This window comes from Dipodomys ordii, unplaced genomic scaffold, assembly GCF_000151885.1.
Source record: "Dipodomys ordii isolate 6190 unplaced genomic scaffold, Dord_2.0 Scaffold16, whole genome shotgun sequence".
NCBI lineage: Eukaryota > Metazoa > Chordata > Mammalia > Rodentia > Heteromyidae > Dipodomys > Dipodomys ordii.
Window position 1 is genome coordinate 4,114,364 of NW_012267232.1, and position 16,018 is coordinate 4,130,381.

Here is a 16,018-nt window from a genome sequence, read left to right on the forward strand (position 1 = left end):
GCTCTGTACTACTGAGCTACATCCTCATATATATATATATATATATATATATATATATATATATGCCATTTTTCCCCCTTAGTCCTTTGAAAGCCATCATATCCTTCCAACCCTAAACCCTAAATACTTTAATGTAATATTAATTTTCTAGAAATGACGTTTTCATAAAACTCATATATGTCCAGAGCTATAATCCTCTTAGCCTTAAAATACAGATCACTTCACGTCCCAATCTAAAACTTTTTAGCTTTGTTGCTTTATTTATGCTTGAACTATGTAATCATAGGACATATAATTTGTGTGTGTGTAATCTGGTACTTGGAATTTGAACTCTGGACCTCATATTTTCTTTGCTTTTTTTCTCATTCAAGCCTGTGTTCCACCACCTCTAGTTCCTTTTTTTTTTTTAGTACACACAATTTATTTTCTTTGTCTCCTTAAAATCTAACTGTAAATTGTGAGAGGTTTTCACTAGTGGATGCTCTTCAATGATTAAAAAATATTAGGAAGTAATATCTCATGGTAATTACAGTGAAAAAAGAATTTATACCTCAAAATTGTATGCCTTTTTTTATAGATACCTTACATATCTTACTTAGGAGGTTTAACATGTTGAGATGTCACATTGTTAGAAATGTTTTAGAAATGTCACTTTACATTGCTGTATACTTTTTCGTTATAATTCCAAGTACTGGTCCAGTGCCAAGTATACAGTTTGTATCTAAGTATTTGTTGAATGAATGTATGAATATGTGTTCAGGATATTTTAAATGAATAGTCCTAGAAGCAAGTTCAACAATATGTGTTCTATTTTCATTCCTTCAGTCATTCCTTTTGGAGACTCAGAGGATTAAGTGATCATGACATGTAAAAGTTTAAAGACACACATAGTACTCTAAAAATATTGTAAATAGGTTTAACTGATAATTTTGTGTATAATGTCTAATACTCATGACCTTCTCCCCTACTCCACCCTACCTTTAGTGGCTAATATTTTGTAAAGTGTCTCTGTCATCACTTAAAACTTTTTGTTTGTTCCTTAACTAAGAGCTGGCATTGGCCTTGGGTTCTTTTCAGTCCTTTCCAGTGGGGTCTTAAATCCTAATTCTAAATCCATATTTCAGTTCACCAGCCAGTTCTTATTTAACTTTTTTTCTTGAACTTATTTCCTGACAACCTTTCTGTACACACTTTCTATTCTCTTTCTTACTTTTTGCTTGCTCCAGAACACTTTCCTTTCCTTTTTGGTCTCCATTTATTCTTTACTCTTTAATCACTGTAGCACTTTTCACTCTGGGGGAATTCTAACTCAATGATTCCTAAGTCCTTAGCTGTAGCCCAGAGTTCTCTATCCACCTCTACTGCACTTCAGTAGATTTTCCTCAATCTCTTGTGTCTTTATTTTCTACAAAAAGTACTTTATCTTTGTGTTCCTTACTTTGGCTAATTTCAAAACTGTCATTTCCTAAGTTTTCTCAGTTCACTCTTGTCCTCTACTTTCCGCCACCTATTAGGGTCTAATTTTCACTGGGCTTATTTGCATTTTACTGATACAGCAATCTTTTAATTTTCATTGCTATTAAGCGAAGGACTACATAGATCTATCTCCTTATATGCAGGCTATTTTCTCCTTGTGGATCTACATGTGACCAGATTAGCCTTTCAAGAAGCACTTTTCACAATCTGCTCTCTGCTTAATACCCTTCAGTGACTTCATGTGTTTTCTGGAGAAGAGTCAAAGACCTTTGATTGGTATACAAGACACTCCCATATGTCTACCCTACCCAATATCCCAGTGAAATAGACTTATAGTGCTTCAAATGCCTAATATGCCTGGGCCTTCAAAAATGGGTGAATGCTGTATTCTTTTTACCACGTGCACTAGTCATTCATCCCCATCTGGAAGATGGGGATCTCTCCTGTGAAATCTCCCTTCTCCAGTCAAAGAGAGTCATCTAACTTCCTCTTGTGTCACCACTGTAATTACAACCTACCTCTATTACATTACTTATTGTACTGCATTGTTTCATTTCTAAAAAAATGTGTCTTTGCTAGAATGTGAGCTCCTTAAGGGCAGGAAATGGAACTTTATTTTTGGCATTTCCATAGCATAATTTTTGGCATTTAATAAATGTTGGTTGAATAAATTCCTTTTAAAGTGACAGCTTTGTTACATTACGAATTCTACCTTCATTCCAAATATCTTCACTCCCTTCACTTTACAGCAAGGATCATTAGACTCCCAAAGGTTTGTAATTTAGGGGGTCAATAAAGATGAAATTATACTTAAAATCTGGCATGTTTTTGGTGGGTCATGAAAGATGTCTATTCTGAAAAAAGAAAAGATCTTTCAAGAAGAAAGGCAGCATCTTAGGGAAATTTCTTGAATAACAATGGACAAGCAGGGATTAGGAGATAAATTGACTATAAATTAACTCATTTGAGAGTTTTTCTTTGCTTGGTATTTGGATAAATATATACTATTTAATAACATGGGCATTTTAAAGTAAAGTGTATGGCACTTCATATCAAGTCAGTTTGTAATATCAGTAGTATGAATCCAGCTGTAGTTATGAGATCACTCAAAGCAAACTTTTGTTTGTAACTCTTGCTTATCCTTATGTGTTAGAAACTCAGTAGATTAAGAAAGCCAGACTTCCAGATAAAACCACAAACACTTTTATTTTTAACAGTAGTGTTTTGTTACAATTTAGTGAAACAACAAATAAATACATTCATTGGCCACAGCTATACTTTTACAACCAGTGTGAAACTGATTATATAGCTGAAAAACACTTAAATAATAAAAAGGCAGCTATGCATATAAAAGCCACTTCAGCTATAAATTACATCTTCCATAAACTACAACCAGCCACAATGAGTTAAGAGTTTCAAAATTAATGGCTATCCAAATGAAATAAATGATAAGAACGAATATTGCTGATCATTGTAGAATCACACACTTCAGCAATGAAATTCACTTTTCTAATTAATGAACCCAAGAGGAAGGTCTAAATAATCATCATGTGCTTCAGTGCAGGATAAACAGGGAATTGGTAGCCCTTTGATTTATAAACAGCTACTTCTTTCAAGACCAAATTTAAAGTGCTCCTAGTGCTTTGGACTTTTTTAAGCAAATATTGGGCCAGAGTTTTCTTTCTTCATCTTTGGTGATGTATAAGATGTGTAAAAGGAGATAAATGCAAAAATTTAGGTGGCCTAGTCAGTGATAAAAGAAATCTCAAATTCAGTATAATCAACTAGTGCAACTAAAAGAACCATAATGTTATTTCTGAAAAAAAAAAAACCACGATAGTAATCTGTTTTTACCTGGTCAAACAGGAACTTATCTAAGGAAGCTTTATTAGGAAAACCTTATTTTATCATCTTGACTCAAGGATTAACAAAACACAGATCTTGTCATATGTAGCTCTAGGTAGTTAACATTATCAGCAAAACAAATAGTAGGCATACTGAAAAGGAATCTAACAACTAAAAAAGACGTCTGCCACTGTTGTAGTAGAAATATACTTTTAGTTATAGTACCAAGATTAACTTTTCTACTGTGAAATTTACATAATTTGGTTACAAAGAAAGAACTTACAAATGCCAAAACACTTACAACTAACTATATGCTTCGGACAGAACTGAAAAGTCCCTTGTACCATAAAAAGACAATAGTTTTGCACAAGCCTTCCAAAGAAAGTGTTTTAACATTTTCATTTTTCGTTTATTATACCTATGTGAAACTACTGCATCAGTTATTAAAAAGCTGAAATAAAACAACTTCCTAATCAAAGTAGAAGAAATGGGCAGTTGTATTAGTTCCAGTTCTGAAGAAACAGACCAGCAGACAATTATATGTATAGTCATCTTTAAGCACTGTGGCAACTTCCCAATGTTGCCTGTTCCTTGGCATCTTGAGGTATTCAGCATCTACTTTTCCTATAGACACTGGTAGAAAGTGCATTTTAAAAGTCTGCATTGTCCTAGCCTACCGTGTGTGTGTGTGTGTGTGTGTGTGTGAGAGAGAGAGAGAGAGAGAGAGAGAGAGAGAGAATGAGAGAGGGAGAGAGAGATTTTGTGTGTGCGCGCACACATGTACGTGCCTGCACAAATGTGGATGTTTTAGATTTCAAGTAGGACATTCATGATCATTCTAATATGCTAAAAGTATTTCAATATTGTTAACCTCTGGTTTATACTTACCTACTTTATACATTTATGTTGTTCGCTTATTTAGTCTAGTGCTAGAATTGAACTTAATTTGGCTTTCTCTATAAGGTATCAAAATGTGAAAAATAAAGGGGAATAGATATGTCTTATAAAGTATTGCACTTTAGTTCATTGCAATAATGTATCATGATTTAATTTACCTGAGGGTAATCTTGATCCAGTTGGTAAGATGAACTACATATTGTTTCAGAAAATCATACTTTTGAAATGTACTCACTTTTTTCAAAATGGTATATTTTATAAATAATTCTTAAATACATCTGTAAAGTTATTTAGTCCCGAGAAGTTTCTACCAAAATCTCCCTATGCAAAAATCGCTATTGCTCTGTTGAAGAATCATGCTTCAACTACTATATGTGTCTTAATCATACAAAACCATCACTTGACCAACTCTACTTAAAATAATCACAACATTTTCACTGGTACATTTTCTTCTTCTTTTTTTTTTTGGTCAGTTGTGGGGCCTGAACTCTGGGCCTAGGTGCTGTCCCTCAGCTCTTCAGCCCAAGGCTAGTGCTCTACTACTTGAGTCACAGCACCACTTCTGGCTTTTCCTGCCTTTGTGGTGCTAAGAAATCGAACCCAGGGCCTCATGGATGCAAAGCAAGAACTCTACCACTGAGCCACCTTCCCAGCCCTGCATTTTCTTCTTGAAAAAATTACTGTGGCTTTCCACAAACCACTCTTGGTCATCACTGGAAAGGATTACTACTGTCATTTATTTAAAATGATTTGAATAATTTCAGTTGGTATTTTAAAGGCATGCTGTTTCCAATGATTTCTTATTTTTAGCTATTTGAAAAGAAGGATACACATTTATGCCTTTAGTTGGTGCATTCTTCACGCTCTAAAACTGTAATTGGGTAAGGGCACTGCTGAATATATAGGCTTCAATTTTTGTAGAAAAACTGCCTTCCAATTTGGTATACAATAGTATCCCAGTGGGAGCACTGGAGTATGACTTTGGGGCTGCAGTGTAATCTTCAGAACAAAGATAAAAGTGCAAATAGGCAAATATGCATTTGATGTTTGAAGTCAAGATGTTTGCCAACACGTACCTTATGATCTAATTTTTATTCTTTCCTACACCAAACTTTCCATTTTACTTAATTTTACTGTACAGAGGTCCAAAGAATCAGTGGTGTTCTCCACCAAACAGCTACATTTCCAGAATTTTGTTTTTAGCTATAAATGATAATGGAATGTTGATGTAGATGGAATTTAAACACATTATGCATACACATTCATGGAAAACAATTCAGGAATCACACTTGGAAAGGCTATCAGTTTTGTGGAGTTACATATAAGCTGTGGTGACTGTTGATATCTAAATTGCTACAAGTAAAAAGCAAAGGAGCAGTATCTGTCATGGGTCCATTCCGATGTGGAGTAACTGTGTAAGTGTTGCTTTCACACCCAGTCATGGTGCCATACCAGCCCAAACTTTGCGAATTTGATAAACTGCAACAACAAATAAGGCAAAGAAGACATAGAACTGTGATCAGAATATGAGAAAACCACACTGTTTTTTTTTTTTTTTTTTGCTGGTCTTGGGTCTTGAACCCTGGGCCCTGGGTATTGCCCCTAAGCATTTTTTTGCTCAAGGCTCTAGCATCTACCATTTGAGTTACAGCACCACTTCCAGCTTTTTCTGTGATTAACTGGAGATGAAAATCTCATGAACTTTCCCGCCAGGGCTGGCTTTGAACAATCATCCTCAGATCTCAGCCTCCTGCGTAGGATTTACAGGCATGAGCCTCCAGTGTCCAGCTCATACTGGCATTTTTAACATTGTCAATGCATTTCATAACACATGTCAAATATACTAAAATATGCTATTTGCCAAATAACATAATGACTTTCAATAAAATTTAGTGACTTCAATCTCTTGGAATATCACATATTACAAAAGAATGCATGCTTCTCAGAACTGGTAGAATTGATTAGATAATGACAATATAATTCATTAGGCTGTTTTCTAAGACATGCATGTATGAACATAAGTATACACTCTTTTAATGCTTGCCACAACCCTATAAGATAGATTCAATTATCATCCTTACTTTACACATAAAAAACAGGCTCAAATAGGTTAAGCAACTTGTCCAGATGAAATTAGAATTACCAAAAATGTAGTATCAAGTTGAAAGAATGATATAAGTGTGCATTAAGGTTTTCTCTTTGTTCCTATACACAGCTCATAGTATACTGTTTAAGAATGTACAATGGTTTGGGAACAGGGTAACATAGGAGATGTCTATGAAACCTAAGCTTTCTAAGAGTTTCATGTAGGACCTTGAATTCGGAATAGCACTAAGAATACAGAAATAGATACTTAATCTATTTATTAATCCATAAAAATAACATAAGCTTTTGAGTTAGATGGTATTTTTCTTTTCTTTTTTTTTTGGGTGGGGGGGGGAGGGATATTGGTTTAACTCAGAACTTGATCACTGTTCCTGAACTTTTGTGCCCAAGGCTAGTGATCTACCACCTGAGCTACAACTGGCTCCTAACTCCTCAGCCTTTTGTATAACTAGGTGTTTGTGTGTGTGTGTGTGTGTGTGTGTGTGTGTGTGTGTGTGTGTGTGTGTGTGTGTGTGTGTGTGTGTGTGTGTACTCAGAGCCTGGGCACTGTCTATGAGCACAATCAAGGCTAGTGCTCTACCACTTGAGACACACCTCTATTTCCAGCTTTTTTGCTGGTTAATTGGAGATGAGTCTCATAGACTTTTCTACCTGGGCTGGATTTGAACCATGATCCTCAGATCTCAGCTTCCTGAGTAGCTAGGATTATAGGTGTGAGCCACTGGCACCCAGCTAGGTGGTGTTTCTTTATATTACATGTCTTACCTATCATGTGTGTAACATCTACTATTTTATTCTCCAGTATCCTGTGATCTTCCTTATTTATATGAACTACCAAGTTGTCTTTTTAATAGTTAGGCTAAAGCTTACAGTTATCTTCAGTCTATCTCAATACTAATTCAGGATAAATGATTTTTGATTATATTTACCTTCCTTCTCTTGACCCTCCCAGTCTTGGCAAGTCATCATCGCTATCATATCGTCTTGGATTGTCGAAAAAGTAAGCTCTAGAACTGTAACTGTGGCTATTTATCATGCCACCAGGTACCTGTGGACCAAGTATTAGAAAGCATATAAAGGTTAACTTTTCAGTCAAGAGTACAGTCTAGGAGCTATGATGATTTTTTTGGCTTTGCCTTTTGCCAAAAATAGACAATCAACATCAATAGTTTAGACTTTCCAAAAATAAGGATATTATGACATCATACCAAGTTCTGGTTTAATCTTTGTGCCCGGAAAAATAGTACCACCGACCATGCTGGTACATGTTCCCAAAGAAAGAGGACCATTCCAAATACTATATAGTCTTCTCCACTTACGTCTTCTACATGAGCCTGTAAATGGAGCATGGCAGAGCAGTTTTTATAACTGGTTCTTATATAAGGAAGGAATCATCTCCCACAATTGTTTAAAGTTGGGTAAGTTAACATACAAGCACATGAACTCTAAAAATTTCTGTATTTTGTGGTTTCTAGTGAAACAGCACTTATTTCTTCAGTGACATACAATACTTTAATGTTAAGTAGAGTACAATGATGTTAACTTTTAAAATGTATCAATTTATGAAAATAATTTTAATCTTTGTATAATATAGAGTGATTTCATTTTGGAGTTCCATAGTCTGAAGACACTACAAAGAACTCCATTAGCACAACAACACCCTGAGTTAGACCTGTAGAGAAATGGACCCTGTTAAATCACTAAGCTTAGATACTACTTAAAGCTTTTGGGCCTAATCTACATATTGCATTTGTGCCTGCTGTACCAGGTGTTGGGAGAGGGAAATAGGGAAAGAAGTGAAGAGAATCTACCACATGGAACCAATATGAAAATGTGATTTCATTTACTTTTTCTTTGGAAAGGTAAATGCAACATGGTATTCCAGGATGCCGTGAATTCAGCACAAAGTTAAATTACTAGAAAGATATGACACAAACTGTTTTTGGGGAAGGGATAGAGAATGCTAGGAAGTTAAATATACATAGCTATAATTCTGAGAATTTCTTTACCCAACAGCTGGATACCAAAGGAATTATGAATGATCTTATGTCACCAAGACTCGTAATGCCAGACTTGTCCTAATTTGAATGTCTAAAATGAAACCAAATCTTCAAAGGATATTTATCCTAACAATACATTAACTGTTTTCAATGGATAATTATGGACAAGTTACCTAGAGCTATTTAAATACTAGCCTTGAAATACTACTTCAAATTTTGTGACCAACAGGTTTGCAACAAATACATTCCTGACACTATTACTATTTACAAAAAGAAAATACTTGAGAAAAGTTTTTTTGAAAGTAGGATTTTCAATGTTGCATGTAAATGAAGACAACACATGTCCTTAAACATGATAACAGAGCAGAGATGCCATAAAAGTGTAAGTCAAACACTTAAAATGTTTTCTTAGATAAAGATAGCTTAATTATAAGTTCTATTAACTACAGATTAGCAATATGTGGTAAATACTCACCTTATCTGAAAGATTATCCCAGCCATAATTAAATGGACTTTCTAATGTATCCTGAGATATGGTGATAACCACTAAATTATAACAAGCTCTGGACGAGTAGAGGAGAATGACCACAGAGCCTACAATGACAGTCTGGCACAAAGACATACCCTAAAAGAGATAAAAATAAATCAATATGATATTTTTCACATTGTTCATGACATGCTAGCTATTTCTTCACATACACTGTGGTCACTTCTTGGAAAGCATACATAGAAAACACCGAGGGGGGCCTGTTGAAATAAACTCTTGATTATCTTGCCTTATAATTCCTATTCGTGGAATTCCTATTTATGTTTAATATACGTATGTGAATATGTGCACACATACATTGCCTACTTGCCAAATGGAAGCTGGAGAAATATTTTGTTCTGCCAAGGTTATCTTATTCCCTTAATGTATGTAAGTTGGCGAAAGATCAAAACTTTAATTGTTGCAAATCAGAGATACAGTTTAGTCAAAAGAAGAATGAAAACTAGAAACAGCCCATTTTATACATTTGATTTCTGATACAAAATGAGAATAGAAATTCAGTTCTTAGGCTATTTATTCTATTCCAGAGTTGATGCTAGTCCCCAATTGATGCCATTGTGTTCATGACAAAATGATCAAGGTGCTCTAATGTACTTTCAAAAGTTTATGGCTTTACTTATTTATTTTTAATCGTGAAAATTCCATACAGAGGGGTTACAATTATATGGGCAAGGTAATGAGTACATTTGTTATCAAGCATTGTTGCCTCCTCCTTTGTTTCCCCTTCCCATCCCTTCCCATCTCCCCCCCCATAACCCCTCCCCCCTCCCCCATGCCAAAGTTCTAAAGTTCGTTTTTCGATATAACGTCTTGTACATCTCATTGCAATGAGTTCACCTGTATCCCTATTTAAACAATTTGTTTTTTCCCTTCCCCTCCACAAATTATAACAACATCAAATACAGTGAAAATAGGGCTTTAAAAATTAAAAAAAAATTTCCTTGCATTAGTGGTTCTCAACTGGAGAGTGTACAATGGAGAGGGGTGCTATTAATAAAAAGCAAATGTAAAGCCAATACAGATATTTAATTTTTTTTTGAGATGAGAAGTTTTACTGAATCTCTATGCAGAGTCTTGAACTACTAAGTTCAAGTGGTCCTCTTGTCCCAGCCTTTTGAATGGCTGGCATTATAAGTATTTATCATTGCATTATTTTTAAAAAGGTACCATATCATTTAAAAAATAGCAAGAACAAGAGAACAGAATCTTGTAAGCATTAACTAAAACAATCACAAATGTGTATATTCACTGTGTTGAGAAATAATCACTTAGAAAGAAATATGCTATCATCTGGAAAGACTCTGCTTAAATTTGTAATGATTTTTAAAAACAGGTTATAAGAACAAAGAACACCAAAGCAACAAAACAAAATAACATACAGCTAAGTTACATATATAGAATAAAGGAAGCCTATTTATCTAGCAAAAGAGTCATTCTGCAAAATGCAGGATCACAAGATGGAAAATAAAGACCCAGCACCTGTGTAGCCTAGACCTCTATCTAAATATAGCATATTATCAATTCAAAACATTCCCACACAGCTCTTCCCCATCAGCCAGTGACCTCAGATGCGAATACTCCTCCACTTTTGTTTTAGCAACTTCTGCCTGCTTTAGAACTTCATGTAAGCGAAGTTAAAGAACATACACTCTTCTGTAGGTTTCATTTAGCATGCTTTTAAGATTTGTTCACATTGTTGGGTATATCAGTAGGTTTTTTTTGTGTGTGTGACTAATTGGAGATAAGAGTCTCACGGATTTTCCTGCCCAGACTGGCTTGAAATGGTGATCCTCAAGTCTCAGCTCTCTTAGTTAGCTAGGCATGAGCCACCCGTACCTGGCTGTGAGTTCCTTTTAGAGCTGAGGGTGACCAAGTCTTCCTGGTTTGCTCAGGTGCTCCCTGGGTGGAGCTCCACCACTTGAGCCACAGTACCATTTCTGGCTTTTTCTGAGTAATTTATTGGCAATAAGAATCTCATGGATTTTTCTGCCTGGGCCAGTTTGGAACTGTGATCATCTGATCTCAGCCTCCTGACTAGCTAGGATTAGGAGTGAGCCACTGACACCCAGCTAACATATTTTTTAAAAAATTGAATTGTTGGAGATTGTTATATGTGCTGGACACCAGTTCCTTGTTAGATATGTTTACTGAAATATTTTCATGAAGCTTATGGCTTGCTTTTGGATTTTCTTAGTCTCGTCTTTTGGTGGGAAATTTTAAAGTTTAATGAATCTAATTTATCAACTTGTTTTTTTTTGTGACTATTACTTTCTATGACTTGAAAATCTTTTGTCTGTAGGGCTGGGAAGGTGGCTCAGTGGTAGAGCGCTTGCCTTGCATGCTCGAGGCCCTGGGTTCGATTCCTCAGCACCACATAAGCAAAAAAAGCCAGAAGTGGCTCTGTGGCTCAAGTGGTAGAGCACTAGCCTTGAGCTGAAGAGCTGACGGACAGCGCCCAGGCACAGAGTTCAGGCCCCACGACCAGACCCCCCCCCCCAAAAAAAAAAAAAAAGAAAATCTTTTGTCTGTACTCAAGTTGTAAAGGTATTCTTCTGGTAATCCTACTGACTCAGGAGGCTGAGATCTAACTATTGTGCTTTGAGGCCAGCCCATAAAGGAAACTCTGTAAGATTCTTATCCCAATTAACCAGCAAGAGCCAGAGGTAGAACTATGGCTCAAGTGGTAGCACATTAACCTTGAGTGAAAAAGCTAAGGGATAGTGCCCAGACCACCCCCTCACCACAGTATTCTTTTACAAGTTTTTGGCACTTTCCATTGACATTTAAGTCTATGATCCATTTTGAATTACTTTTTCTATACGTATAGGATGGATTTGGAAGTTGAATGTATTCCATATGGACATCCCATGCTATAGTACTAGTTAAAAATTATTTTTAATCCCTATTGGATTACTTTTAGCACCTTTATCAAAAATCAAAAGGTCATGTAGGAAGTCTATATTAATTTCTAAGTTCTAATTCTCTTGTATTGTCTTTTTTTTTTTTAAAGTAGTACTGAGGTTTTAACTGAAGGCCTTACAGTTACAATTACTTTTCCAATTGAGCCACACCCTTGGTTACTTTTTTGGTTACTTTTCAGATAGGTCTCATGTTTTTGTGTAGGGCTTGTTTTGAACTGCGGTTTTCCAGACTACACCTCCCGTGGGTCACAGCCATGAGCCACCACTACTTGGCTTATTTGTTGAGTGGGGAATCTTGCTAACTTTTTGTCCAAAATGGTCTAGAACCACAATCATTCTGATTCTCATCTTCTTTTTTGAGTAGCTGGACTAGCAGGTGTGTGTCATCATGCTTGGCTCTATTAAACTATTCTTATGTCAGTAACTCAGTCTTAATTATGATAGCTTTTTTCTTTACTAAGCATTAAAGTCATGCAGTATGCCTTTTTTCAAGGTTACTTCAAGTTACTACACTGTTAAATATACTACCTACTAGCTCTATGTAAATATGCTTAAATAAAATTAAAAGTTCTTGTTACATTAGCAATTTTCTAAATGCTCAAGTCTTATATGGTTAGTAACATACTGAAAATTATAGGTATGCACTAGTTTCATCATTACAGGAAGCATTATGAAAAAACACTAAATATTTTAGGTTTCTTTGCAGTTCCATACACATTTGGAGTAAAATAATCAACTTTTTTCCCATTAAACAAATCACCTTATTGTCATATAACTGACAGCCAAAAAGCTGTACATATTCAGAATACACAGCTTGAGAAGACTGTCAACTTGTCATTTTCTATTAAAAAAATCATTGTAAAATCATGATTAGGACTACCTTCAATTTCTAGATCAAATTCACAATTTCAATCCAAAGAATACTGATTCTTCCTACACATAAACATGATATAACTATTTCTTCACTAATTAAGGTCTTTAAGAAATATTTTGTTGTTTTCAACATAGAGGTATGGAAAATTTATTCCTTTTTGTGCCATTCTTGGGACTTGAACTCAGGGCCTGGGCACTGTCCCTGAGCTTTTTTTTTTCATTTTGTAACTGATTCTTCCTGGCATATAAATACTATAATGTTTTAAAATTTTGACCTTCTATCCTGAGAATTATGTAACAGTGACTATTACATAGATTTCTTAAATATTCTCCATAATCATGTTATCTGCAATTGGAGACTTTATCTTTTTCTTTTTTCTTGAAAAAGGGTCTCACTTTGTAGCCCAAGTTGGCCCTAAACGCTAGATTCTCTTGCCTTAATCACCCAAGTGTTGGGATTATAGGATTGTGCTACTATCTCCAGCCAGTTTAATGTCTTAATTCCCATTTAAAAAAAAACATTTTGTTTCTTTCCCTTGCTTTATTAGAATAATATAAAAATGGTGAGAGTCTTTTCTTTATTTTCAATCTTAGGATACAACATTCAATATTTAGGTATTATTATTATTATTTATTTATTTTTTGTCAGTCATGGGGCTTGAACTGTGGGCTTGGTGCTGTCCTTGCGCTCTTCCGCTCAAGGCAAGTGCTCTACTGCGTGGGCCACAGCAGCACTTCCAATTTTCTAGTGCTTTATTGGAGATAAGAGTCTCATGGATTTTCCTGCTCAGGCTGGTTTGAACTGCGATCCTCAGATCTCAGCCTCCTGAGTAACTAGGATTACAGGCATGAGCCACCAGTGCCCGGCTTTATTATAGTTTTTTTTGTGTGTGTGCCAATTCTGGGTCTTTAACTCAGGGCCTGGGCCCTGTCCCTGAGCCTCTGTGCTCAAGGCTAGCACTCTACCACTTGAGCCACAGCACCACTTCTGGCTTTTTTCATGTGAACTGGAGAGGCGTCTCTTAGATTTGTCTGCCTGGGTTGGCTTTAAACCTCAATCCTTGGGCTGGGAATGTGGCTTAGTGGTAGAGTGCCTAGCATGTGTGAAGCTCTGGGTTTGATTCCTCAGTACCACATAAACAGAAAAAGATGGAAGTGACACTATGGCTCAAGTGGTAGAGCACTTGCCCAGGCCCTGAGTTCAAGCCCTTGGACCGGCAAAACAAAATCCTCAATCCTCATATTTCAGCTTCCTGAGTAGCTAGGATTACAAGTGTGAGCCACAGGTATGTAGCCTTGCATTTATCTTTTTCTATGCAGATTAGACTTTGAGCCTGTGATTGTAAGGAATACATAATTTGTTGATATATTAAAAAAAACATACTAGCTTAGCTCTTCTACTTATTGGGCTTAGGTTTTCTTTTCTTGTTATATTCATGTCAATGATATTATTACAATTTCTTATTTTCTAATATAGTATTTAAAGCTATACTTTCCCTTCACACATTATTTACCTGCATCCACAAATTGTGATGTGTTTCATTAGGCTCCAGTGTGAAAAAAATTTAAATTTCACTTCTGATTTTTTCTTTCATCTATGGGTCACTTAAAATTGGATTAAATAATCTATGTATGTATGTATATATGTTTGTATCTCCTCTATGTAATCATATTACTATCAGTATCTAATTATATTATAGCCAAAGAGTATTTTCTGATTCTAGTCCTTTTGAATGTGTTGAGATTTGCTTTAAAGTTAATTGTATGATTTTATTTTGATGACCAATTCTATGCTATACTGAAAGGAATGTGTATTCTCCAGCTATTGTGCATGAATCAGCTCAAGGGCAGAATGTTCAGATTTCCTACGGCTATTTTATCTATTGCTGAAAGTGGGATACAAAAATCTCCAATCATATTGAAAATCTCACAATCATATTTTTTTACTCTACTTACTATCTTGGTTTTATGCCCATAGTAATCATTATATATTTTTTCTTGATAAAGTGTACCTTTTTATATTTGGCAAATAAAATGTGCATTTTTATATGTAGCAATACTCTTTGTCTTCAAGTTCATTTTATTTGATAGGCTTCTGTGCTAAACAAATGCATAATATATGTTTCCATCTTAGTATTATCATCCATCCAAATAGTGTTTTATGTTTAAGGCATATTCGGGGATCCAGGATACAGAAGCTTAAATTTTTTTTTTTTTTTGTCAGTCATGGGCCTGAACTCTGGGCCTGGGCGCTGTCCCTCAGTTCTTCTGCTCAAGGCTAGTGCTCTACCCTCTACCACTTGAGCCACAGCGCCACTTCTGGCTTTTTTTTCTTCTTATGTGGTGCTGAGGAATCGAACGCAGGGCTTCATGCATGCAAGGCAGGCACTCTACCACTGAGCCACCTTCCCAGCCCCTTAAAAATATTTTTGTTGTTTTCTTTTTATTTAGCAAATTAGTGATATGTTTGGGTTTAGACCTTAAATTTTACTATATGTTTTCTGTTGCCTCTCTTTGTTTTGTTTTTTGGTGGTGTTCAAGAAAAGGGATTCTTAAAGTCAAGTCCAAGCACCATAAAGACCAAAATTAGAGCTATTTAGGGATTGGAGGTGTGGCTCAAGTGGTAGAGTGTTTGCCTAATAAGCTCAAGGCCCTGAGTTCAATTCCCAGTAATGTCAAAACAACCCTAAAAACTATTTAAGAAATACTAGGACCTCAGTTTTTACTTTGGCTTCATCCTTTCTTGAGTGTACAGTAGAATTTTCCAGAGACAACAAGATAAATGATAATGTTTTCACTCTGTATGCATGTATATGTTTGTGTGTTCCAGAATTTCTTTCTTTTTTGGGGGGGGAGGTCCAGTCGTGGGGCCTGAACTCTGGGCCTGGGCGCTGTCCCTCAGCTCTTCAGCTCAAGGCTAGCGCTCTACCACTTGAGCCACAGAGCCACTTCCGGCTTTTTTCTTATGTGGTGCTGAGGAATTGAACCCAGGGCCTCTGGCATGCAAGGCAAGCACTCTACCACTGAGCCACCTTCCCAGCCCCTGTTCCAGAATTTCTTATGCAGTAGAATTAGGGCATAAGTATGTACATATCTGTTTTTTTTTTTTTTTGCTGGTCGTGGAGCTTGAACTCTGGGCCTGGGCACTGTCCTGAGCTCTTCAACTCAAGGCTAGCACTCCACCACTTGAGCCATAGCACCTACTTCCAGCTTTTTCTGTGTATGTGGTGCTGAGGAATCGAACCCAGGGCCTCATGCATGCAAGGCAAGCACTCTACCTTGAGCCACATTCCATGCCCCACATATCTGGTTTTTAATGCAGTTTGTTTGCTGTACTTCTCAGTCTGTGCTAG

At 36.1% G+C, this 16,018-nt stretch overlaps 1 protein-coding gene across 1 annotated transcript in view; it reads right to left on the reverse strand.

Moving 5' to 3' along the window:
- Positions 1-5,503: 5,503 nt before the first annotated feature.
- Gpr137c (G protein-coupled receptor 137C) overlaps positions 5,504-16,018 on the reverse strand; it is a 59,556-nt gene continuing 49,041 nt past the window's right edge. Inside the window, exons 6-9 of the mRNA XM_013012220.1 lie at positions 8,800-8,949; positions 7,533-7,658; positions 7,254-7,372; positions 5,504-5,697 (exon numbers count right to left, since the gene is read on the reverse strand). Of these exons, the coding sequence (XP_012867674.1) occupies positions 5,520-5,697; positions 7,254-7,372; positions 7,533-7,658; positions 8,800-8,949 (573 nt within the window). The 3' untranslated portion in view covers positions 5,504-5,519. The remainder of the gene's footprint in view (positions 5,698-7,253; positions 7,373-7,532; positions 7,659-8,799; positions 8,950-16,018) is intronic.